At 41.1% G+C, this 24,875-nt stretch overlaps 1 protein-coding gene across 7 annotated transcripts in view; it reads left to right on the top strand.

Moving 5' to 3' along the window:
* The window catches only part of LOC127378570 (microtubule-associated protein tau-like), a 58,150-nt gene that overhangs the window by 30,958 nt on the left and 2,317 nt on the right, over positions 1-24,875 (top strand). For 2 of the 7 annotated variants that reach the window (XM_051427524.1, XM_051427526.1), the window contains exons 4-14: positions 8,570-8,748; positions 9,757-9,831; positions 12,190-14,991; positions 15,194-15,391; positions 15,592-15,729; positions 16,668-16,723; positions 18,417-18,531; positions 18,778-18,828; positions 19,605-19,915; positions 23,369-23,461; positions 24,057-24,138. In XM_051427524.1, the coding sequence (XP_051283484.1) occupies positions 8,610-8,748; positions 9,757-9,831; positions 12,190-14,991; positions 15,194-15,391; positions 15,592-15,729; positions 16,668-16,723; positions 18,417-18,531; positions 18,778-18,828; positions 19,605-19,915; positions 23,369-23,461; positions 24,057-24,138 (4,060 nt within the window). In that variant the 5' untranslated portion in view covers positions 8,570-8,609. Of the gene's footprint in view, positions 1-8,569; positions 8,749-9,756; positions 9,832-10,797; positions 11,026-12,189; positions 14,992-15,193; positions 15,392-15,591; positions 15,730-16,667; positions 16,724-18,416; positions 18,532-18,777; positions 18,829-19,604; positions 19,916-23,368; positions 23,462-24,056; positions 24,139-24,875 lie in introns of all 7 variants that reach the window. The other 5 variants (XM_051427525.1, XM_051427527.1, XM_051427529.1 and 2 more) reach the window with 5 other exon arrangements.

Raw genomic sequence — 24,875 nt, 5'->3', positions numbered from 1 at the left:
TCTTTTGGGCTACACTCTGATGTGTGATGAAGCAGGTATAATGTTTACCATGTACACGTTAAGTAGAGAAAACAGAGAAACAAATCCTGAATTTGTGAGCACGATTTAAAGGTCCAGTGTGTATGACTTAGTGGCATCTAGCAGTGTTGTTGCAGATTGCAACTCACTCGCTTCACCCTCCTCTTCCAAGCGCGAGGGAGTAACTACAGTGACTGCAAAATGCACGAAATATTTTTTTTTTGCCAGGGCATCTCCTGGGCTCTGTACTTTGCCATGTGAGCATGCTAACATTTGCATGGGAATGTCATTTGTTTTGCAGGTATTTGGTCATAAACCAAATTACTGGACTAATTTAAATTTTGACCTGATGATTGAAAAGTGTGAGGGTCACCGAATCTACTTCGGTTCATCTTGAGGAGAACAACAATGTCTGTAAATTTCCTTGCATTTCATTCAATAGTTATTGAGATATTACAGTCAGAATCACAGATACCAAACCTCATGGTGGTGCTAGAGGAAAAAAATCACCAAAGTCAGTAGGATTCATGATCTGGGAAACATAGATAATCTGTACATGTACATCTATATCTGGATCAAAGTGGTTGAGCAGCAGACTGACTATCTATAGAGCCATGCTGCTGTAAATTCTATATTGAACCATTTGCTGGAATACAGCTTTTACAGTGAGATATTTTAATCTCACACAAAAACATTGAAGTCTGGACTGCTGCCAGATGGTATACTATGCACTACTTCTACTCCATAACATTTCACACTCACTTTTCCCATGACTCATGGGGCCCCGGGAGTCCGATCTAAGTGGCTGCACTCAGCCAGATGATTAGCCTGGCTGTCCATGGATATATAATAGAGGGGGAATTACGCTCAGCAACATGTGGGAAGCTCGAAGGGGCGATTGTTTGGGTTGATGTCATGCAAGATATGGTCTGACCGCCAGAAAACAGTCATTAACTTGAAACTCCAATCTCATGTTTTGGGCTTTTGCTGCTTAAATGTGTTTGACTCTCATGACAGGAAATTAAAAGACAGAGAGAGTGGCTAAATGTAGATTTGGTGGGTAAAAGTTGTTTTTAGAGAGGTCTTTGTGTTTTGAGTGTGTCTATATTTAGCTCATGTTAACAATCTGTTTGCTCCCAGCCAGAGAGGTTTAGCTTTATGGATACATTCGGGAGCGACAATGAGAGGGTGTGAGCGTTTGCACGTGTGTGCGGTTGAGTTTTTGGGTGTCATGTATTCGGGTTGATTTGAGCAGGGCGTGTGTGTAGGTGTGTGTTAGCATGGGCGTGCAGGGCGTGGGCTGTCGACAGTCATCATAATCCCCTCAGCCATGAAGAACGCGTGAAAATGCAAGATGGCTGGGGAGGAAGGGGATTGTATGGGAGCTCAGTGTTGTGTGAAATTTCACAGTTGTTGCTCTCTTTATCTTTGCAGGAGTTATTAGGCAGTAATGGCTGAATCACAGTGCTCTTTTTTTTTAATTCTGGTTGCCTGTACACAGTCATAATGTGTAAATAATGAAAATCTGTTGGTATTCATCACCTCTGGTTTCTTTGCTATAGTGTTTTGACCTGTCAATCAAATAATGTGGGAAGTACTGTGACATCCTGTTTTCTGAATGATGGTGATGCTTTCTGAAGTTGGCGCTCTTTTCTTTATACTGTATGTTTACATGGTCTATCGCTGCTCATGGTAACTAGCCATTTCCTCCCAACTAATTGCTTTTGCTCCTGCCTGAGACATAAAACATTGTTTTAAGCGCTCTAGAAGAGTTTTTCCCAGGAAAGTATCCATTTCATTTATGAACGACAAGGAAAAGCAGCAAATCCTCACATTTGAGAAGCTGGAACCATCAAATGTTTGACATATTTGCTTGATATATATTGGTATTTGAACGTTTTTTTATTTTTACATTAACTATAAATTAATTTCAGCTGGTAACGACGCACAATACTACCGGTTTTGGCATTATTTTAATGATTTTAACATCCATCAAAGTTACAACGATGATGGCAGGAGTTGATTTTCAGTCATTCTCAGTTATAGTTCTACAAAAATTATTATTGTGACTATTTCATTTTAACGATGTTTATATTTAATTCTTTTCTTGTTTTATGAATTGTATATTGAGTTTGTCTTACATTAAACGCCATAGGAAATGTGAGGGTTTTTTTGGGAATGGCTATTATGTTTTTCCTAAAATATCTGTAAATAAATGCCACCTGAAGTGAGGATGGTTTAATCCGTCTAGTCTTAGGCAGGTAAGGAGTTTATAAGGGTCAGTTCTTTTTTGAAAATGTAACAATTTCAAATTTAGATGATTTTTCAGTTTTTTTAAATAGGTTTAGTTGTTTGTTGCTTTTCACATTTTTGGGAAGTTAATAAATGCCCAACAAAGGGAATTCTACTACAACGTCCTGAGTCTGCGTCCTACTTTTGACCTACTCTGGAACATCTTACAATGAGATATCAGCATCTCAGTAGATAAATTTTTATTTCTTTTGTTTACAAATAATGGCTATTTTTTTTTTCAACCTTTTTAAAATGTAAAATCAGAAGTAAAAAAAAGTCTGTTTTTTTGCATTTGAATAAGGCTGTTATACAAAGTGATTGACTCCGGCTGTTTGTATAAATTTTGGCTCTAGCTTTTATAGTAACATAATAGTGTAACACTATACAGATATCAGCACCAGCCTAAAAGTCTAATGTAACATCATCAGCCCAACCAGCAACCAGCTATCGGTGTATTGATGAATTTAAATGGCTCGACTCCCATTTGTGTCAGTGCAGTTAGGAAGGACCCCCAGGGCCGTGCCTGGGGGATCTTGTGACCTATTTCAGGATTCATAACATGGTCAAAGTCTACACTCTGCAGCCAGCATCCTCTCCTGACCATCACCAACCCCTCCCACCCCTGGGTCTCATATCACCATGGGAACAATGACATCACTGTGGGGTGGGGCTGACGTGTGCCAGGAAGCATTTACTCCTCTGATGAGATTGGAGGCTAAAACTGAAGAGAAGGGAAAGCTTGCATGCAAGCAGTGAGAGGAGGGAATACATCTGGCAGTCAGTATGATTTAAATTTGACTGTAAATTGTCTTCAAGGGGGAAAATTTGCAGATAGATAGACTTTTCAATCAATTCATCACAATAATTATGCCTTTTTTTTGTTTTTACTACAGCACAAGCAAAATATGATAGGATGGGCTGAGTGACCAAAACCTCAATAAAACATTTATTATTATTTAACAAATACAGTACATTAACACATTGACATTCGTTTATATAAATAAGAATAAGCTGTGATCACTGCTTTTTTATTCTTGAATCATAATTATTGTGCAGAAGTAGTTCAGTGAAATCATTTTTACTAACAGCTCATTGGATGTGACACAGAGCAGCGGCATGGCAGTTAGAGGGATCATCTAACGGTCAACGCCTTCAGCAGGCTTCCTAAATACTCCCCCATCACCCACCCGCTGAGATACAACATCTACTTCTTGAATCAGTGTCTGAAATGGATCATCCACAGATGATTTCATGGGGACTATTTCTTTGGTATAAAGTAGTTCCAATGGTTCACTGGTGAGGTGTGGGGAGTCACTGGGACTCATAATTTGCAATTTGTGTGCACCAACCCTTTAAGTCGCACTGGATCTAAATTTACTGACACTTTAGCTGTCCTTATAAATAAATGACAGGCTGTATACCCCACCCCCACTTCTAGCCACCATGGTTGAGTCTCGCAGTCAGTAGATTCACACTCAGATCCGAAGACTGTGATCAACTGGGAAAGAAGACCCAGTACTAGAAGCACTTATTAGATAGGAATGTAGATACTACATAGGGGATACTTCATTTATGGATTACACACATTAATATTATGTTACATGTTATTGTCACAGTGTGACTGTTGCATAATTCAGGCTTTTTGGCAAACAAGTGGGAAACTCTGATAATGTTAGTGCACCTATACTGCTGTTATTACGGTACTTAATCTGCAAGGAGTGGAATCAGCCCCACACCTCTTATACATGGGCGCGTGTTTGTGTGCTCGTCATGCGTTGTGTTGAACATATACACAGTTCATTCACACTTCGCTGGCAGCGCTCATTACGCTTCAATCCCCCGCATGTCTTGCTGAGTCAACGAAACATAATCCGCCGTCTGCTGTTGCTGCTGCTGCTGCGGAAGCCGCTGGATTCTGGGTTGATTACAGGTCACAGCAACCTTGACTGTCCTACTGTCCTCCTCAGAACTCCTATGGTTTAGTGTGACAGTTACCCATCCTCCACTGCAACTTACGCTATAGTAACTGTGTTTTCTGTACATGGCTTATGATATTGTATCTGTTCTAAATAATGTATTGCTTTGATGAATGTTGGAACTTTTTAATTCTTACTCCCAATTTACCTGCTACTAAACAAACAAACATTCTCATATTCATAAAGTGCCATCAAGCAGGTACAGTAGTACAGTATTTGTCGCAAAACTAACAATAATTTTCTTTACCAATCTGCAGATGATTTACTTGATTAAAGGATGAAAATGCCTGTCATAATCTCCTATATTAGAAAACTATTTCCAGAACTAAGCGTCAGAACAATGTTTTTGATCACAAGAGCAAGAGAACTATTTACAGACCAAGTTCTTTTATTGCTGTATTGCTCAGTTGCTGTGATTATATGAGTATGAGTACAGATATTGACACACTTTACTCATTTGATAGTTTTATACTTTTGAAAAGTATCGTTCAACCCTACAAACCAGCGACCTTCTTATTCTTGTTGTATTATTGTCTCTAAAACTAATTATTTTCTTGGAAATTCCCCCTTAACTAATTGGTGTACAGTGGCCAAAATATTCTTAATTTATCTAATAGGACATTTGCCAAATGCTCAAAATGCAAATGCTGCTTGCAAAATGGAAGGCAGAGAAGATGGAAGACGTTTATTTACAATGAATGGAAGTAGAACATGAGAGAAAGACAGATTAAATAATGGACCATTATAAAAAGTTTTGCCTAAAATTGGAGACCCAAACTGATCCTACATATGAACACAAAGGCTTTCAAACAGACACATACACTTGGGCGCTCACACAGAGGATTAAGGGCAGGTTGGCCCACTGAGACTGGCTGCCAGAGATTCCATCCTCCCTCCTAAATGGATGGTGACATTCCGATGTGAGCGGCGCTCCATGGAGGCGTGATGAGTGACCCAGATTGGGGTTGAGGTTGGTGGTGCGGCGGGGGGGGCCCAGACGGGGAGGGAAGTGAGGTCGGATTAGGGAAGGGTGGGGTGGAGTCGGTAAAAAAGAGGGATGCTGGGGCTGAAAGGTAGAGCAGAGTGTAGCCGTGGGGGGGCATGAGGGTGATAGACGATGGCGTTGAAAAAAGACAAAAGAAAGAGGGAGGAAGAGAAGGAAGCCTACTCGATTCAGATGAGCCTCAGGCCTTCTGCCACACCTTCTCTTCTCTGTGAGAGATCATGCTGGCATGTTCAATTTAAGACATCAGTCCCAAGATCTAATAGGATTTGACATTCCTTTTTTGACTCCTAGTGCTGTTGATTTAACCCTTTTAAGATTAGGACACTGTGATGATTCACATGCTGAGCCGTTGTGGGCTAACTGCTGGGTTTCTCTAAGCCTTCCTGAAAATATAATAGATATTTTTTATTGGTTGGGAGTTCTGTAGAAAGGGTAATGAGGTTGGTTTTACCTGCTGTCTCTCTAAATGATACCAGAGGTCAGTTGTGGCCTGCGGGTAATGCCACATTAGTCTGTAACTTTTTCCTGCTAATATAATAAATAATATTTTGCTGTAGTGTGTCAGCTAACATAAAAGCAAACTGCAGATTGACCCTACAGACTGTACTGAGTGCGTTAAGAAAATTGCTTTCACATTTCTGCCTCTTTTAGCATGTGGAAAGATTTTTCACTTCATCCTTTTTCCCTAACACAATAAGACTGGTAAAACAGCTAAAAGGGAGCGACGAGCGGGGGCAATGTCAGATCACGTTAATCCCACGAGGACGACAGAGTGTGTCTGGAGAGAGTGGGCAAACCCAGGAAATTGTGGATTAATGTATAAAAGTAGTCATCACTTTCTTATAGAATATAGATTTGAATTGAATATTGTCTCAAGCATTGATTCTTAACACGGGGCAATTACCCCAGGAGGTGTTGCAGTTGCCAATGGGTAATGGTTTCTAATACAAACACAGACTTCACCAACAAACACTGACAGTAAAATTGTGCGACAACATTTTTTGCCCACTTTTATGTAACTATGTTAAATAACACCCTGTTTGAAATCAATTGAACACATGACGGGTGAGTTGAGCAAGAGGTATTTGAGTTTCTGACAGTGCTGTGGGGGTACATCTGATGTGGTCCAAAGCACACCTGGTAGACATACGACAATGAAGTCATGCACAATGAGGTATTTAAACTGGTTTCATTGACCTTGGTGAGGACTTGTGAATGCCTTTTAGAATTAATGACAAGAAAATTTGTTGAATAGAAACTTCACTGCACTGTGCTCTGGACTGGTGACAGCTTTGACTCACAAAGTTTTAATGGGTACAGCTAACTCGCCACCAATCCTACCAGTCTTCCTTAAGCCACTTTGTATTAAAAGGGCTCTTAGTATTTTACAGTCTGCTGGTAGGGGAGGCATTCAAATACAAAACCATCAACATAGCCCACAAGCCAACAATAAATAACAGAGGAATGCAGGAGATTTAGACTCCTATGATGTGTTACATTTGATTTTGTGAGGGAAACGGTATGCTGTGCAATTAAATATGTTTGTATCAAATAACGGCACAAAGGATTTTTGTAAGCAGCCATGGTTTATGACATCCTGCGTAGGGACAATGTGTGAATGCCAAGTGTGGCGTAACATTGCCAAAACAGCAGCTGAAAGCAGGTCAATGCAATTCTAAACCACCATCAGCACAATCTGGCTGTCAGTGCACCAGTTTTCTTCCTTGGCAACAGCTGGGACTAGACTTGCCTGTGACTGAGCCCTGGGCTGAGATTTTCAGTCTCAGACAGTTTGGCCCAGTATCTTTGAGTGTCAGCAGGTCTTTCTCCTTCCTCTCTTCTCTTCTTTTTTATCTCTCTCTCTCTCTCTCTCTCCTCTGATCCTCACGTCTTCCCACTGCAGCAGACATTAGCTGATCACTGTGAGCCTGTCGACAAGCAGCGCTGCAGGGAAGGAGAGGAGAGAGACTTATAAAGGAATAAAGAGGAGGATGGAAGACACCATTTTAACAAGACTCATACTAATATTTTAGGGAATATGCTTCCTTCCTCCCACACAGCCATGAGAAATGGTCAAACTAGACAAAAAGCTACTGGCTAATGGTCTTGATCAGAGTTCAGAGGCTTCAGAGATACAAGATGATTGTATATGATGAAAAAATGGTAATAAATAAAAAAAAAGCTGCATGGTTTAGAAGAAGGGGACATGAGAAGATGGAGGGAGGAGAAAGAAATGAGTCCCAGTGATGATTTGTTATGATGAAATAAGCTGCAGCTGTTTGATGATAATGATGCTATTTAGCTAGCCTGCCAGGCAAAGCAAGGCCCCCTGCTAATCTTGTTTAAAAAGCAACATTATGTGTTTCCTCTAAGGGGAAAAAGGCTGATTTTATGAGGGTACATGCTTCATTAGAATGTAGATACTATTAGTAGTGCATACTTGATTGGGGCAAACCTTTTGTTATTACTGTTGGAGGGAAAGAGCTTGTTGCACTGTGGCGAAGGCGGTGGCAGATAGTAGGTTCTGTCGTCTGTCATGTGATATGCCTTTTTTGTCTAGATTTGTGTGTGTGTGTGTGTGTGTGTGTGTGTGTGTGTGTGGAGCACTTTGTTGTCTGAATGGGGCAAGCCTGTCATACCCATCTGCTGGACCCCCATAAGACTTGCTCTGGTTGCCATGGTAACAACCTCCTTATCGATGGTGAGGGGAATTGAAGGGTGTGTTCACGTGCTTGCTTTTTTTTTTTTTTTTCCACCGGTTCATAAGCTGCCTTCTGCAGCGCACCTCAACATTTTCATCTTTACATTCAGGATTTGTATGAATTGTATTCTAAATGCTTTATTACTTGTTTGTTCATTGTTGTGTTTTGGATTGATGCTTGTGTATGCCATTTGGCTAGCTGATGATGTCATGCTCCACCTGTTAGGCTCACAGAGAAAAAAAAATCCACTCTAATGAAACTGGAATTAAAAAAAAAATAGAATAGAATAGGCACATATATTTTGTCCGTCTCTCCCTCCTGTCTCAGCACGTTGATGCTGAGACAAAGACCAGTTGCCTTAGCCGGTAGAGGAATAATGTTGCACCTTACTCCCTCTGGTGGCTGATTTGTGAAATACTGCCTTTCAGTGTGCATCATGTGGACTGCTTCTTTTTGCATGTTTTGACTCCTCCCTTATGCTTAGCATCTCTAACTCATTTCCCTCCTTCTTCTGAATGTACAAAGCTCATAATCATCTTTCTTTTTTCTTTCCTCCACCATGCCTCTTGCTCCAGCAGGTGACCTGTCTCCTCCCCAGTGTCCCAGCAGGCAGGCATGGCAGACGGTCGGCAGCCAGACGAGCACTGGTCCTCAAACGGCCAGGAGAACGGTGAGAATGGCTACTCCGCCTACAGCTCTGCCTACAGGGAGAATGGATACCACGGCGGGGCAGCTGCACATCCTGGAACGACAGGTAGGAACACAGACACGGTGTGTTTGCGAGTGTGTGTGTATAAGCATGTGCATGCAGCACTGGGTCGATGACATTGATTGGTCTGCCTACACATACTGCCAGATGGGTCTGAAGCTGTGGGTTAATGTGATTGGTTCCATGATGCCAGGCAAGGGCAGTCAATCCCCAAAAGGCACTTGAACAGATCCACTTGGTTGACATTTGAATGAGTGCTGAACATGAACAGTCTTGGTTATGGGTCTCCTGCGGGTTAAACTACTCAAGTAATTAAAAAGTATAAAGGGTATGAAGGGCTTCTGGAAGTAGAGCAAAAAGCTCCATAACTCCTGGCTGGAAATAATCCAAGCTTTGAGAAAAAAGGACAGGAGGTTTCTCTTGCAATAAAGCTGTTTTATTTTTTAGTGGAGCACATTGAAGTTGGTTGGCTTTCAAAAACAGGCTTTTTTTAAGTTTAAGCAAAAATGAGCATACAATATATCAGTTAAAAAAAAACTTTTAAATTATGATAATGTAGTTGTCTTAAAGTTACTAAGTCTTACAAATAAAATAAAGAATCATATGCCTTCTGAAAATGGCAGGTGGAAGCCAGATTTACAGCAATTGACCATGTGCATGTGTTCTTTTGGTGGAACCAGATTATTTTATTTTATTTTTTACAGCGAATTGAATGTAAATCTTTTTTTTTTCGTATCTTCGTAGTTTTCTTTATGGTTGAAATATGCTTTTTGACATTTTATACCTTATGAGGTAAGTTGGTGCTTTTATCTGCATCCATCTGCCCCTGACATTAAGCAAAAGCCACAACTAGTCACTGATCAAATCCTAGAGGAGCGTGGGACTTGCGACCACAAATCACCGCACAAACACACACAACGAGCTTTGTGTCAAACACAAAGCGAGGCCACCCACAGAGATACAGGTTATTCGTTTTTCATTTCCTTCCTCCCATCCATGTCTTGTCTTCCCGGTGTTGTCTGTCTATTTCTCTCTCTTTCTCTCCCTTCGCAGTGGATGACTCAGCCAATTTGCCTCCCTCCCCTCCCCCCTCTCCATCCGCTGAGCAGATTGGGCCCGTGGCACAAGGTACACCCACACGCACTTCTAACCAGTCAGGCCATTCAGGATGAGAGTGTGAATGGTGGTGAGAGTGGTGAAAAAAATCTCTAAAAGGAGACACCAAACACACGTTCTTGTCACAAAGAAAAACTCCTCTTCTTTGTTCTGGTCCCTGGTCCCTTAGTGTTTAATAATTAGGGTTCTTCTGTCGCCTTGCATGTCAGCTGATCATATCACTCTTAAGGAGCCTGCAGCATGTGCCACGCTGTCCTGTCCGGTTCACACTTTGATTCATTTTACCAATATTAGTTCAATATTAGTTTTCTAACACATACCAGTATGTTCCTGGAGTCAACCCTGGATACTACAACACACATCCGTCCTCCCTTTATGCTATAGTACATAACCTGCCACTGGAGCCCTTCATCTCACTAGTCTGCTTTCCCCTTCAAACATCTCCTCTGTTGTTCCTTTGCTCATTTTGTCTATTGATTTTCTCAAGGAGTAAATCACATATTGACTTTCAGCTCTTCACAGAGAACAGTTCAGTCTGTTTTCTAATCATTTCCTCCTTGCATGTGGCATGCAATCACCAAAATGTAGAATTGTATAGCTCCACTGCATGGTTTAGGGCTAATGCCAATTATTTGTTAATAAACTGAACAAATTCAAAGATAATTTAAATACTTTTTTAGATTTGTTCTCTAAAAATGGCTGTATTCTGAAAAAGACTAATAGCATACATGTTATTATTCAGGCTTAAAATATGTTATTTACAACTGTAATCTCTCTAAACTCTAAGACAAATGTGCTAACTCTTATAAAGGTATCTTTTTCTAAATTCATGTTACCTATTTATCTATCTATCTGTCTAAGATGAGACTAGAAGGTGTGTTGCATCCCATGCACTTCCATCAGAGCTGAAAGTGTCTTGTAACCCCAGTTTGATTGTCCTCCATGTCTCATCTATGTGTCTCCCTTCCCTGCTCAAAGAAGATAAAGTAGAGGTTGTCAATCAACAGCAAGATGAGGATGAGGAGGAGGCTCCAGAGGAGCTCCACAGTTACCCGGAGGAAGTGACATATGAGCAGCCTGGCGACTTGCTCTTAGAGCAGACAGATAATTTAACAGAGCTCCAGGCTTTGGGCTGCCAGCAAGCCCAGACACCTGAGGTGCTCAATGGAGGAAGTCATCAAGGTGAACAAAGCCTGTCACAAAAAGGTGTGTGTGGTTTTTGGGTTTTGTGTGTGTTTATACAGTTTGTGTGAGTGTACTGTATGTCTGTACACCCTCTATGAAAGTGTGCCAGAGTGAGTGTCTACCCATTACCTATTTTGTATGATCCTCTTGTGCTCTGCTAACAGGTGCAAAGATTTTTCCGCTCAGGCTTTGCTGGCAACCTTTCTGCAGCTCTGTTGCTCTTAAATCCTTAAGCTTCTGCTTCAATACCTGACGTTGCCATGTGCAAAATCAGCATTTTGAGTTCATGCTTTTTCATGCAAAACATAATAATCATTTGCTTTTCATCTGAGCAACATTAGAACACCTGATCAACCATATTGTAGTTGATCATTCTGCACTTTTGTATTGCCAGCTACATTGCAAATGCAAATATCACTGTCAAGTGTTGCTAGAATTAGTTGTCTGTATATTTTTTTGTGGGTTTTGCCAGAATATTGTGTGCAAGAAGGTGTCAAGTATGAGTACACCCACCTGTATGGGTGCTTCATGGATCAGTCTTGGATGTATTTTATGTCTGTTGTATATCACTTGCTTTGAGTTTCAATGTTGTTTTCATTTCATCCCAAGGCAAAGGACAATGTTTTCCTATTGTTACTAAGAACACACTTTGGGCATTACAATCCACCCTCATTGGACATGTATCATCATCCTTATCTATAAAGGTCAACTGAATCAAGAATATACCCCTAATAAATTGACTTAACCATTTTTATACAAACTATATATCCATTCACATCCACAGTATCCCTGTACTTTAAGTAGAAACTGTAATAACACCATTGACTTTAAGTTAATCGTATTAAATAAAAGTATCTTTCTTTATCATTAGGTTGACCATTTTTTGTCAATCTTTGTGTATTGCAATAGGAATTCAATATATTTTATTTCTTGTCATCTAACATCATGCAACTCATTCATTCATTCCAGTTCTGCACGCTATCTTAGGTGCTGTGACCCCCCTGTGCTGTTGTGGCCTGCTGCAAAATACACTGTGCTGTGTGTTTTGCTTAAGGGAGAGCTACTGTATCTATGTGCAGAAGGCTTCGGCTTGACTGTATTGGCTAGCTTTTGTGGATGCTTCAAGCAAAGCTTTTAGCTAATGTGAATCAGCACAAAGTTGTACAGTATTCTTCAAACTCACAGCCCACCCAGAAGAATGTATCAGTAAGGCACCGTGTGAGTCTGCTATGAAAGAAGATGAACCACAAGTGGCTTCGCTACATCAGAAGCAGTTGGCAGTTGAAAGTGCAACGCCTGAAGGTGCAGATCTCGCCTCGATTGAACCTCCCCCTCTGTCTGTAAAAGAGAAAGAGCTCTCTGACACCTCCTCAATTGAGCAGGGTAATCAAGACAGAAAGGTTGTAGTAGAAGAGGCTGATGAGAGACACCTACCTGTTGAAGAAGAAAAACAACCTTTACTGACAGAGGATTTATCAAATCTTAAGGAGGAAGACAAAGAGGAAATTATCTTACCAAGCAAATCAGGAGTCCCTGTGGATGAAAGCAAGAAAAAACCTGTTGTGGTTGGGGGGATAAATAAGGAGGGCCAAGATAGTGGCAGTGACATTAGATTGCATGAGACACCAGAGACTGACATTCAAAAAGTGGAACACAGGCAAGAAACAGTTGAGTCAAGTCCAGAACCTGGTAAAGAGTTGAAAGCGACATCAGATATTTTTGCAGAACACGAGTCAGGAACGAAAACCTACTTTGAGACATCCTCAAAAGGCAACGAAGAGGAGTCCGCACAAACCCAGAGCTATTATGAACTCAGCACAGCAGCAGAGACAGTTATGTTAAGTGGGGAACCTGAAGGCATTATGCAGAAGCTCGAGGAACAACATGAGAGAAAAGCCAGAACATCTCCTGGTAAGATGTCTTTAGAACAAAGGAGTCACTCCCTAAACATCACTGTTGGGTCTTCGGCAGGACAGACAGTGACTGAAGAGAAGTCAAAGGCCTTCTCAGAAAGGTTATGTCCAATCAGTGGAAGCTTTGATGAATCTGAGGTTTACCCTCCAACACCATCTGTGGAGACCCAACACCAGTTTCCTCCAGCTGTCTCTATTACCCCAACTACCAATGAATCATCTGAAGATATCCCCACCAAGGTAGAAACACCTTTACCTCCTGATAAGCACAGTAGATTTGAGCATTCAGGCAGCCTGTCTGAGATGTTGGACCTAGCTGGAGCCCTGCCTCAGCCATCATTCGAGAGGAGGGAGCTTGATCACATGAGACGAAAGTCTGTGCCCACTAATGTATCAGCTCTAGTTGGGAGTTCTTTGGCCAAGCTTGCGTTGGGAGATCAGACCTCGAGAGGGGTGGGAGGGGAAAGCCAGCTTGAGGAACTGGGCTACTGTGTGTTCAGCGAGTACTCAGGGCCGATGCCTTCTCCTGCTGATGTACCCAGTCCTGGAGACTCTCCACACCAGCATTTCCCTTCTATGGAGAGTGAAGTTGAAGAGGACCTTGGGGCCACAGAAGTTGAAGATGCTCAAAAAGGAATGGAACAACAAGATCCTAAAGGAGTTATCCCTGAAATCTCTCAAAAAACAGTGTTTGAAAAGAAAGATGTGCCAGTAAAGACTACCCTGAGTCTTGAAAAAGCTGTGACAAGTGGAATTAAACCTGATCGCCTAAGAATTCCAATTAATTCCTCAAAAGAAAGACTGACAGAGTTTCGTTTGGAGAGTGGCCTGCCTGGTGACATAAAGATCCAAGCAATCCCGGAGGTAGATGTTGAAAAAGACCCCTCCAGAGAGGCTTCTCCCATCCCACCAGACAATTCATTTACTTTCACTCTTGCAGAAACTGGAAGCAAGGCTCCCCCAACTCCCACCACCCCCAAGTCCCCAAATGATACACCCTCAGAAGCCCAAGTCACTGGAGAGAAGGCAGGGAAAGATGTCTTACCAGAGGTCAAAGTAGAGAAGGATCAAGAGGCTGAGAGGATTGATGATAAACAGACAGAGTTAAATGAAAAAATGCAGAAATCTGAGCAGGGAGAATCTGAAGAAAGTGGTGAACCAAAAATGGCAAACACAGACATACCTTCAGCATCATCTCAGTCTTTAGGAGAGAGCACAGAAAAAGACAACAAGAAGATTCAAAGTAAAAATGGGACACCTACAAGAATAGAAAAGCAACACACCTCAAAAACGGTTCAGGATTTAAGCACTGAAAAGCGCTTAGATGACAAAGATGCCCAAATCCAGTTAAAGGAGGTGACTCTGGATAAAGGGTCACCAAAGCCACACATATCTTCCCCCGTCATCATTATACCTCAAGCACAAATAGAGGAAGAAGGAGATGAAGAGGATGATATTGAGATTGCCGAGGAGCCTCAAGAGATGCTGGAGGAAGCTGAAGTGCCTGTGCTCCCCAAGACAGATAAAGAAGAGGAGAGTCTAATCAAAGAAGTTGGGAAGGAGGAGCAAAAGAAAGTTGAGGTGAGGCTGATGGTAGGCAACCAAGTGGTGGAAGAAGACCCCAAGTCTGGAGCAGAAGAATGGAGTCATAGTGCCCAAAACAGTGACGATGGGGAGCCTGCGACAGACAGTTCACACTTGTCTCCATGCTCTGACCATGATCAACTGGTTGAAGGTGGCAGAGATGAAGGCATGGGAGAGAATAAAGTAGCAGAAGATACACAAGTAAGTAGTGATGAAGGGAAGAAAGAGGAGGGTGAGACGGTAAAGGAAGACCAACCAGAGGAGCAGGAAGTTGTTTCTGACGATGTAGTTGAAGAGAAAGGGCAGAAGATGGTGGAAGGAGAGGATGAGAGGATGGGTGAGGAAAAGGTGGAGGAGAAAGACATTGAGATCGGTCAGGAGGTGGAAGAGACCTCTGATGTGCTCTGCCAGACCAGCAAGGCAGCTAATGATGAAACCACCATGGACGTCTCCATCCTAGACACAGACAGTGGCTGGATGGACTCACAAGGTACCCAGAGATTGTAAACTGAATAAATTAATCACTTGTAAAATAACTGTTTAATGTATATCTTTTTTTTTTTTTATCTAAAACTAGCTAAAACTATGAAGCTTGTTGCTAGTAAATCTTAATGTGTCTTTTGTACTAAGCTAGCTCCTAGCTAGCTAGGAATGTGGAGAACTAGACCTCTTTTAATCCCTCTCCACTGCAGATGAGGACAAAAGTATCATGACTGAGCAAATCGAAGCCCTTCCTCAGACCCAGAGTCCTACCAGTACACCTGTGGTGGACAGACCCGCTAAACGGGCCCCTGGCAGAGGAAGGGGCCGCCTTGGCACCACTGAGAGTAAAGTGTTCCGCAAAGTACCCAGCCACCATCCACCTCGAGAGGAGATAAAGAAGAAAAAAGGTTCCAATTCTGTATTCAAGAAGTATTGTTTAGCTTAAAACAAATTATTATGTACTTTGATTTATCAATGTACATTTTACACCTTTAATGCTTTAGCAACGTCACTTATGTAACTTTAAATTAAGCACAGATTTGCCTCTCTGCAATACATTTAACCGAGGTTTGCATGTTGGTATAATCCTGTCTCTCCTCTTTGCTAGTAGGGGTGAGGAGGGTTGACCAGAATAAGGTGTCAGCCCTCCAAAGTCGTTCTCCATCTCGAAAGAGTGTAGCCAAAGCGGCGGCCAGACATCCTAGGCCTGCTCTGCTTCACGGCTCTGCTAGACGCAAGGCCACAGGTGAACACTTTTCACCAGAAATCAGTGCTGTGGATAGAGAGAGTGCAACCAAATTTAAATGTACATTCTGCAACCTCATTTGTATTATCTTTAGACTGGCTTCATACGAACTAAACATATACATATAAATAAGAGTAAGCTCGTGAAAACAAACATTGCTAGCTAATTTCTACAAGAACCTGACAAATGCTGAATATTTTTTTGAACCCTACTGAACTGGAAATGCAATCTAACAATTTTGAGTTTGAACTGTAGCTACAAACATACAGAACAGGTATTGAAAACTTTGATGACTTTGCTCTCTCTCTATTGATGGCCCTTTGAGGAATCAAGCAGGTGCAATGTAGCTGGCAAACATCATGTGCTGCTCACCCATTTTTAAAACATTGTGTTTGGTATTTTTGTTTTATGAGCTCAACTGCTTTGTCTTTTATTTTTTTATTCTCATTTTATCCTCATCAAAAGTGGAGTATTTACTCCTGCTTGGCCTCATTCATATTTTTTTTCTGCTCACTGACGGCATTGTAAACTGTGATTGATATTTACTGTGTGAATGTATATCTACTCTGGTTTCTTTTTCTGGTAGCTAAATGTCACTTGTATATGTTTGCAGGGCTGCATGTTTAAGGTTGTGTGTTTGGCAGCTGGTGTGAAAAAGTCTATGAATGTAAAGTTAAGAGTGACCAAAAATGTTGTGATTTGATGCTTCACATGTGTAGAGGGTGTTTCACCAATCTCTGTCATCTGGATGTGTCTGCTGTTAGAACACAATACAGCAAACACCCTTTTCTCCCAGTAATGGTGTCAGACGTTTATATTTGGACTATTCAGAGTACATTTATGGATGTGTAAGTGTGTTGTGTGTGAATATTCACACTCGCAAATGTCTCCCCTTGCTGGTTTACATTGGTCATTACAGCAGGCTGCTTTCTTTACAGGTATGGAAAGCCATCAGCCCCTCAGTGTGGCCCACCAGTCCAGGGAGAGGACCACTGTAAGTACTATCAACTATGACACGCTCTATTTGACACTTTTTGTGTGTTTTTTGATCTAATTTGAATTTATGTTTTTTGGATAGCATGTAAATATGAATCTTAAACCATATACAACAAAATAGATGGCATTAAATAGAATCATTGCAGTACATCTAAGTCTATTCAATATGATCATTTCTATTTTAATACACACATTAATTCCATATCATGGGATGAGATTTTTTCCAGTGGTTCTTTATTCTCTCAAAAAACACAGAACCACATCTGTAATTTTTATTTTATTTTGCTGCTCTCTGTATATTTCACAACAAAACTGTATTGCATGATGGGGCTTGTTGTTTGCATGACAACCCTGACATTTTCATCCTTTTTTTTCATCTCTGCATGTCTGAATGTGTGTCTTTTGATTTCTCTTTGTGTGCATATTCATTTTGTCTTGCATGCCTGCCTCTGTCTTTCTGCCAGTCTCGACAGAGAAAATCTGTGAGTATAGAAATCACATAAGAGTAGGCTGACAGAGTTATGTTTTACTATTTTACCAGCAACACCTGTAATGTATTGTACAAGGCCAAAGGGGCTCTCTCAAATATCTTGAATTCCATCTTTCACCTCTAACCGCACTCATGCAGCATGTTTGTGTTTCTCAGTTGAGTCTACCACTGTCTAAAAGTTTCGTTCTTGTTCTTTGTGTCATGTTCTCAATGCAGGGTTTTTCTTAAAGGTCCAGTGTGTAACATTTAGGAGGATTTATTGGCATAAATGAAATATAGTATTCATAGGTATGTTTTCATTCATATATAATCTCCTGAATATAGGAATCGTTATGTTTTTGTTACCTTAGAATGAGCTGTTTATATCTACAGATGCTGCGGGTCGTCTTTCATTGAGTCCGTCATGTTTAACCGCTATGTTTCAGTTACAGTAACCCAGAGGGAACAAGCCAAACACTGTCTCTAGATAGGGGCATTTGCTTTTTTTTGCATGTTTCACAGCCACCATAGTTTCTCCTTCGTGCTTGGAAGGACAGGGTGAAGCAAAGTAGATGTGATTTGCAACTACACTACTAGATGCCACTAAATCCTATACACTGGACCTTTCATAGAAAATCAAATCATCACTGGTGTCTGTTGATCATTCAGTATCTTGATTTAAATTACCTTAACTTCTTCAGTGCAACTGAAACCTTAAGTTCAGCTTTACTAAAAACACGAGATACTGATACTACAAGATACTGTGTGCAGAACACTTGCTTGTCACGTGTGCATTTCATCTCCACTCCATCCAATCTCACCTTATCCTTTTTTCCATCTGTTTTTCACTTCTGCCTACCTGTCCGCACATCATCCTCACATTCTGCATGCTTTCCCGCCTCTTGTGCGGCTTGGGGTCCAGAGCCCCACGAGGGCGGTTCTGTTAAAGATGGCAGTTCAGCGCCGGGCATCTGATCACCATCCCCCCCGGCCCGGCTCTGCCTGTAGCCTTAAACGGAGCCCCCTTGTGGAGGCAGAGCTCAGTGAGATCCGCCCCTCCTCTGCATGTGCCCGCCCATCCCCTCTGCCAAACAAATGGGCAGAGCAGGTAACGTGAAAGAAAAACAGGGAATTGATGGGTTCCCGGAGCCAATGTCCATGCACAGTGGATGTGACTGAGCCTTTTTTATTGACTATTGAGAGTGTGTGTGTGTTCATTCAGGAGAGAGCCTACCGCAGCCCCGAGAAGAGGTCGTCCCTGCCTAGGCCTGCCAAGTCTCTGACACGCCACATCCCTGCTGCTGAACAAGAGGACAGCACCCCCTGCAGGCCAACCTGTAAGAACATACACACATATACAATGCAGAACCTTCCAGCTTGTTTGCCTCCTAAATTAACTTCACAGCAGCAGGGTTGCCTCTTTATGTTCGTGCACTTATACTAATGACTCTCCTCAATCACATTCTTTTTTAAACCTTTTTTTTCTAATTTTGAACTCGTACCACCTTACACCTCCTGCCCTGCTTTTCTCTGCCTCCCCAATATTTTTTCCTCCCTGCCCTTTTGCCTCTTCCCTCTCAAAGCGTTCCAGTCCAGAGCGGACACCAGGTCTGGAAGAGCCCCTGGTATTGCAGGTAGAACACCTAGTAGCTCATATTAGACCCATCGCACCCTCTTCATCAACATACGACACCTGGTTATTAGAATATAGTGTTTTTATTTTGTTTTGTTTTTTAAATTCCAAGATAATAGGGTTCACATTCTGTGTAGATTTGAGCATCATCTATTGTCAAAGCCTTCATTTATTCATCTTGGTCACACTTTTCTGAAAGGTGTTTGCAGGTTTCAAAAAGACCTTCATTTTCCAGTCCGAAAGAAGGTGGTTTTGTCAAATTTCATTAGAATATTTTAAAATTGTGTTCAATTTGGCTTTGTCAAACCTGCAGTTACCTTATCAGAGGAACAAGTGGGATCCATAACAGCAGGTTGCTACCTCATGTTCTTATTCAGGACGTTGTCGGCTAAAATCCTATTGGTCCTGCCCAAGTATCTCAGCAACAAGCCACCAGCGTTAAATTAATTCAGCTGCCTGTGTGTGCTTTCCTGCTCCTTCTCAAACATTCTTGTTTGACCTGGGTTGTTTGTTTTGTGGAAATTGAGCAAATTTGGTTCTCTGTTGACAGCTTCATGAGTGTTATGTTTCCTTATCATCATTATTAGAACCAGATGAAGAATTGTACATTTAAATTCATCTGCGCTCTCGTGTTTTTGTCTCTATTGATCTTTGTTTATCTCTCTTTTTCAATCTTTCTTCCTTCTTTTTCTCTTTATCCGGAGTTTCTGTCTCCAGGAAGGGTTTTCTCTCTTCTCCTCACCATTGTAATCCAGCAATATCTCTTCTTCTCTCAAGGCACAGACTCGGCACGTTCCCGATCAGTCCGTAGCGGAGCCTCCACCCCCGGCTCCTCCGCCGTAACACCCGGCACACCCCCCAACTACTCCTGCCGCACCCCTGGCTCACGCACGCCCGGCAGCCACACGCCCAAATCCTTCAGTGTCCTCCAGGAGAAAAAGGTTGCGGTGATCCGAACCCCACCCAAGTCTCCTTCCTCCGCCCAACGGCAGCTGAAGGTTCTCAATCAGCCCCTGCCTGACCTTAAGAATGTAAAGTCCAAGATTGGGTCCACCTCCAACCTCAAGCACCAGCCGAAGGGCGGACAGGTAACAGGGCCTGTGCTGAAACATGTCATTTAAGAATGAAATCACACTATCACATAGTGGCAACTGAATTAAATCTGCACTTTGAAATATTTTAACATTGAAACAATGCTTTTGTCACTCTGCCATGAAATATTTATAGCACACAGAAAGAGACAAATGTATTGCAATATACAAAATAGTCTTTAAACAACAGGGAGAAAGACGTATATTATTATTATTATTATTATTATTATTATTATTATTATTATAGTATTTAACTGGCATCATATTTCATGATTTCTGGGTTGTTCAAACTTTCAAAATGTCATGCATTTACCTAATTCTGCCACATGATGGCAGTAAAGGACTAATGCTTTATTATCTTTAACTTCTAACAATATAATTTCCTCTTCAATAAAAGGTTAGTATTAATATTGTACATGTTATATAAGTTAATATATATATATTTGTAATGTAGTGTTTGCATTTTAGTTTATTGTAGATGTTAAATTATATAAAACAAATACACATAAAAAGACAGATGCAAGATATAGGAACATTCAAAACAAAGCAAAAGAGATTACTTATTCAGGTGTTTTACCATTAATTTGAAACATTTTAATCTGGCTTTATCTGACTTTAAAAATGGATTCATGATTCCACCATAAAGTGTCTATTGGAAAAAAGACTGAAAATGTGAGTTTAAGCATTGATTTCATAAAAATGCTCGAATATCTCTCCCCATGTCTACATTATCACTCAGTGCCTGACCTGCCTCTAAACCTCTCCCACTACTTCCTCTGACTGTCCTCTCCCTGTCTGCTGTCAGTCTGGATAAACCGTCATCGGCTGCCTCCGGCCTCTTCCCCTGACTTACCCTTTGTCTTCCTTCTCCTTACCTTTCTCAAATTTCTCCCTCTTGAAGAAGGACGCAAGCCAGCTTCAGCTGCACTAAACAAACCATGTGTTAGTCTTAGGAGCATTTAAAATAGCTCTTCTCTTAAGAATATTTCAGGAATCTTGTCAAGGGGCAGTCAACCTGCAGAATGATTTGCCCTGGGGATCTGCTTTCGTCATCACAGTGCAGGATTTTCCCTCCGGCTCTGGGTATTAATAATTGCAAGCAGGCGGAATTACTTATTGAGACGTTGCATCAAGGACACAGAATTAAAATATATTATCTCACATTACTTTTTCCTCTTCATTTCTTTATGTTTCAAACAAAACTGTGCTAGGTCCCCAAAAAGAGGGGTGTATAACAGATGTCTGGTTGACTAACAGACTAAGATTTAATCACATAACCAAGGCAACAGGCAGTCTTAATGTTCCCAGAGTATTACAGAGGTGTGACTTTTCATTAACTCCGGTGATGTATGAGGGAGGAGGCGAGTAATTGTAATTTTTGCCAGCTCTTCTTTCTTCTTTGGGGAGAAATGTGACATAGGGACAGAAATTTTTAATGAAGCTGGGTGACGCATGGCTTGAAGGAGCAGCACAGCAGGCTTTGTGGAGCACAGACTGTCATATACTGGAGCTCTAAGGACAACTAAGAGTTGATGTCTGAATTTATTTAAGTATAAAAAGAAATATGTTAATATGACAATTAATAAAATGTTATGACATTTATAGTTGGCATTTTATTTGGATATTTAAAACCTTTTTCCTGTGTTTCAATTTCCCAATTCCCAAGCTGATGTATTCATGTTGCTTGTTTTGTCTGAACAACGTACCAAAACCCAAAAATATTCACATTATCATTATAGAAGATAAAGAAAACCAGCAAATATCAGCGACATTTAGCATTTTTGCCTAAAAGATCATTGATAATCGATCATTAAAATAGTCAGCGATTAATTTTCATTCATTTTCTGTTGATCAGGTTTAATGCAGTTGCATTGTCCTTGGTTGACCTTGTAGCTGTCTGTGCTGCAACAGCTGTGGAAGAGACCAGGTGGTGTAAGAACTGTGACAAATAAGAAAAAAAAACCCCAATGAAAGAACAGTGTGCGTTCGTATTTGTGTGTGCGCAGGTGAGAGGAAGAGCTGTCATGAGAATCCAGGTCAGGTCGGTGTAGACTGGCGGAGACAGAGGCTTGTTGTCAGGGCTCTTGAACCTGATCCTCTTTCTATTTTCTTTTCACCCTCTTTCTGTGTTCACTGTGGCTCTTTGAACAATGGAGTAGGCATTTTTATTATTATTTGTTATTATATTATTATTATTATATATTTTTTTTTTTTTTTATTTTACATGACAACACAAACTGGTGCACTAGGCAGAAATACTCTCATTGGTAATATTAAACCACCAAAGCTTGTCTGTTTACTTGTTTGTTTGTTTTCAATTTATATGTTCATGCTTCATAATATTAATTACCACCTCTGTTACCTCTTTAATTTATTCAGCCATAAAATATTTTTATTATCTAATTAAAGTCTGACTTGGCCAATGAGAGTATTTCTACCTCCGTAGCAGCTCTGAGAAATATTTGTAGAACTAAGATTTACATGTTTAACCCACAGCTTCAATTACTGCCACGCCTACCAACTGCTTAGTCGAGTATTTTAACAAACAAAGCTGTGGCAGTGTTTGTGGGTGGGAAGCCAGTGAGGAATCATGTCTTTGTTGCTAGCAACTCCTACTAGTTGGTTGGGGGAATAAAGTCACACCTCAAACCACTTCTTTTCTCAGAGCTCTGTATATGAGCACAAATTGCAAGTAAACACATGTTAAATGTAAATGCATGTAAAGACACGTTGATCACTCATCGCACACTTACCTTAATGAGGCACATATAGTCTTTTTTTTTCATGCGATTTTGTTTTAGGTTCAAATTTTACACGAGAAGCTGGACTTCAGTCATGTTCAGTCAAAGTGCGGCTCCAAGGATAATCTGAAGCACACGCCCAAAGGAGGCAATGTATGTACGCCTTTCTCTTTTCTCTCTCTCTCTTCTTTCTTTCTCTTTTCAACTGGGGCTGTTGTAGCTCTCTCTCATTCTACTTTTATGTGTTCATCTGTCTACCCATCTGTGCGTCTGCCATTGGCAGAAGGGTTTATTTCCAAAGTGCAACACATCCATGTTACTTATTTGTCAACCAGGAAGCAAAGTTCCCCTCTTCCCTCTTAAAAGTGATATTTCTTTTTGTTAGTACTGTGAGTGGATGTTGCACTTGGGATTTGAACTCAATCAAATATGCTTCAGGCTGCTGTAACAACTCTATTCAAAACAGGGACAAGTTCAAGACTCAGTGGATTGCAGCACTAAAGATAAATTCCTTTATCCCTGCATCAATAAAAGGCTTCAGTTTGTTTTCTGGGGCCTAGATCATTCAAATGCCCCAGCGCCAAAGTGAATGCCGACAGATTGATAGGTCATGGATTTAAAATTGGGACACTTTTACAGGATTATTTTGGGTGGGAAAGGAGAGTGTTCGCTGTTTGTTTGTATAAAAAAGACACCCTGTCATTCCCAGGTCATGATTCCGAGTGTTAAACTGGACTTTAGCCACGTTCAGGCTAAATGTGGCTCCCTGGACAAAATCCAGCATGCAGCGGGCGGGGGAAACGTGAGTGATTCAAAAACCATTCTCCAAGTTCTCTTTTTTTGATGAACCTATTCATTCAGGTGTTTGTGGTTTGTGGATTGTGTGTTTTGTGCCCCGGAAATTGGATTTCCTGCCAGCATTTGCGCCAAAAATATCACATTTAATATTTCTTACAGCATCTCTGCATAGTGTAAACACTCCTTTACAGCGTGCAACAGTTTGTACTTACACTACATATCACCCATGGATAATAAAGTTTAATTGAAGCGCCTGCTCCCTGTAGCGTCACGTAGTACCTGTGTTCTGTTTGTTTGGTGTCTGTGCTCTGACTGCTTGCTTTCATCTTAAGCTCTCTCCAGGAAACATCAGCATCTCTGTGTCTCTTGTGCTGCCGAATGTTAATCGACTTAATCTGCCCTCATCCACAGATTCACGTTGTGTCATCTGCTGATTCTTCTCTAAACATATCATATCAGATCAGCTTTCTATTCACTGTATTCCATGTCTGTTTCTTTTTGTAGCTTCCATCTCTCCGAGACATTTGTAAAGCCATAAATAGTTTTTTTACTCTTTTCCTGGGAAACAAATGTTATGTGCTTTCTGCTGCTGCCCACAGGTCCAAATCCAGACCAAGAAGATCGACGTGAGCCACGTCACTGCCAAATGTGGCTCCATGTCCAACATCCGCCACAGACCAGGTGCTATTTTTTTAATTTAATTTGGAGGTTCTAAATTATTATTCTTCACACACAATTGAGCATATACATACATTAGCGTCTGACAAGGCATTTAAGGATTTAAGGAACATTGACAACAATTGTCATTTGTTTATCCTTCATTTTGCTTGTCCAGATATTCTCAGCAGATTGAGCTGAAAAAGTCTGCTTTAACTCACTCTTGTTTGTATCCAATGTTTAATTTACCATTTCATGTCTTTATCTTGCCTTATAGTGAAATTAATATGTAATTATAAAGAAAAATCTTGTAGAGCATTGGTTCTCAGATTATGATATCGGTACCACTGGTGGTAAGCAATCTCCCTCGAGTGGTATGTGGAGAAATCTTAAAAACATATAATATTATGAAAATCCCAAAGTCTGTATATACACTGTACACTAATGAAGCCAAAATAACCCAGCTACGGGCACTGCCATCTTGCGCTGGTGATGTCATTTGGAGCTATCATATTGAGGTCCCGCCCATACACCAGGCCGACTGAGGAGGGCTTAGCTGCCAATCATGATGTAAACCCCCCCCTTTTATAACATCAAAATAACTGATCATAACATCAACATCAGCGTGATAAGAACTACCTAGAATGACAGAAACTGTATTTGGGAAAAATGCGTTTTACCTGTATTTGCCCATGTCCTGTCGGCTAACATGTAGGTGGCGGGGTGTATGACCTATACCGCAGCCAGCCACCAGGGGGCGA

This window comes from Dicentrarchus labrax, unplaced genomic scaffold (assembly GCF_905237075.1).
Source record: "Dicentrarchus labrax unplaced genomic scaffold, dlabrax2021, whole genome shotgun sequence".
Lineage (NCBI taxonomy): Eukaryota > Metazoa > Chordata > Actinopteri > Moronidae > Dicentrarchus > Dicentrarchus labrax.
The sequence above is the reverse complement of the archived record's forward strand: the minus strand, read 5'-3'. Positions and strand labels throughout refer to the sequence as shown.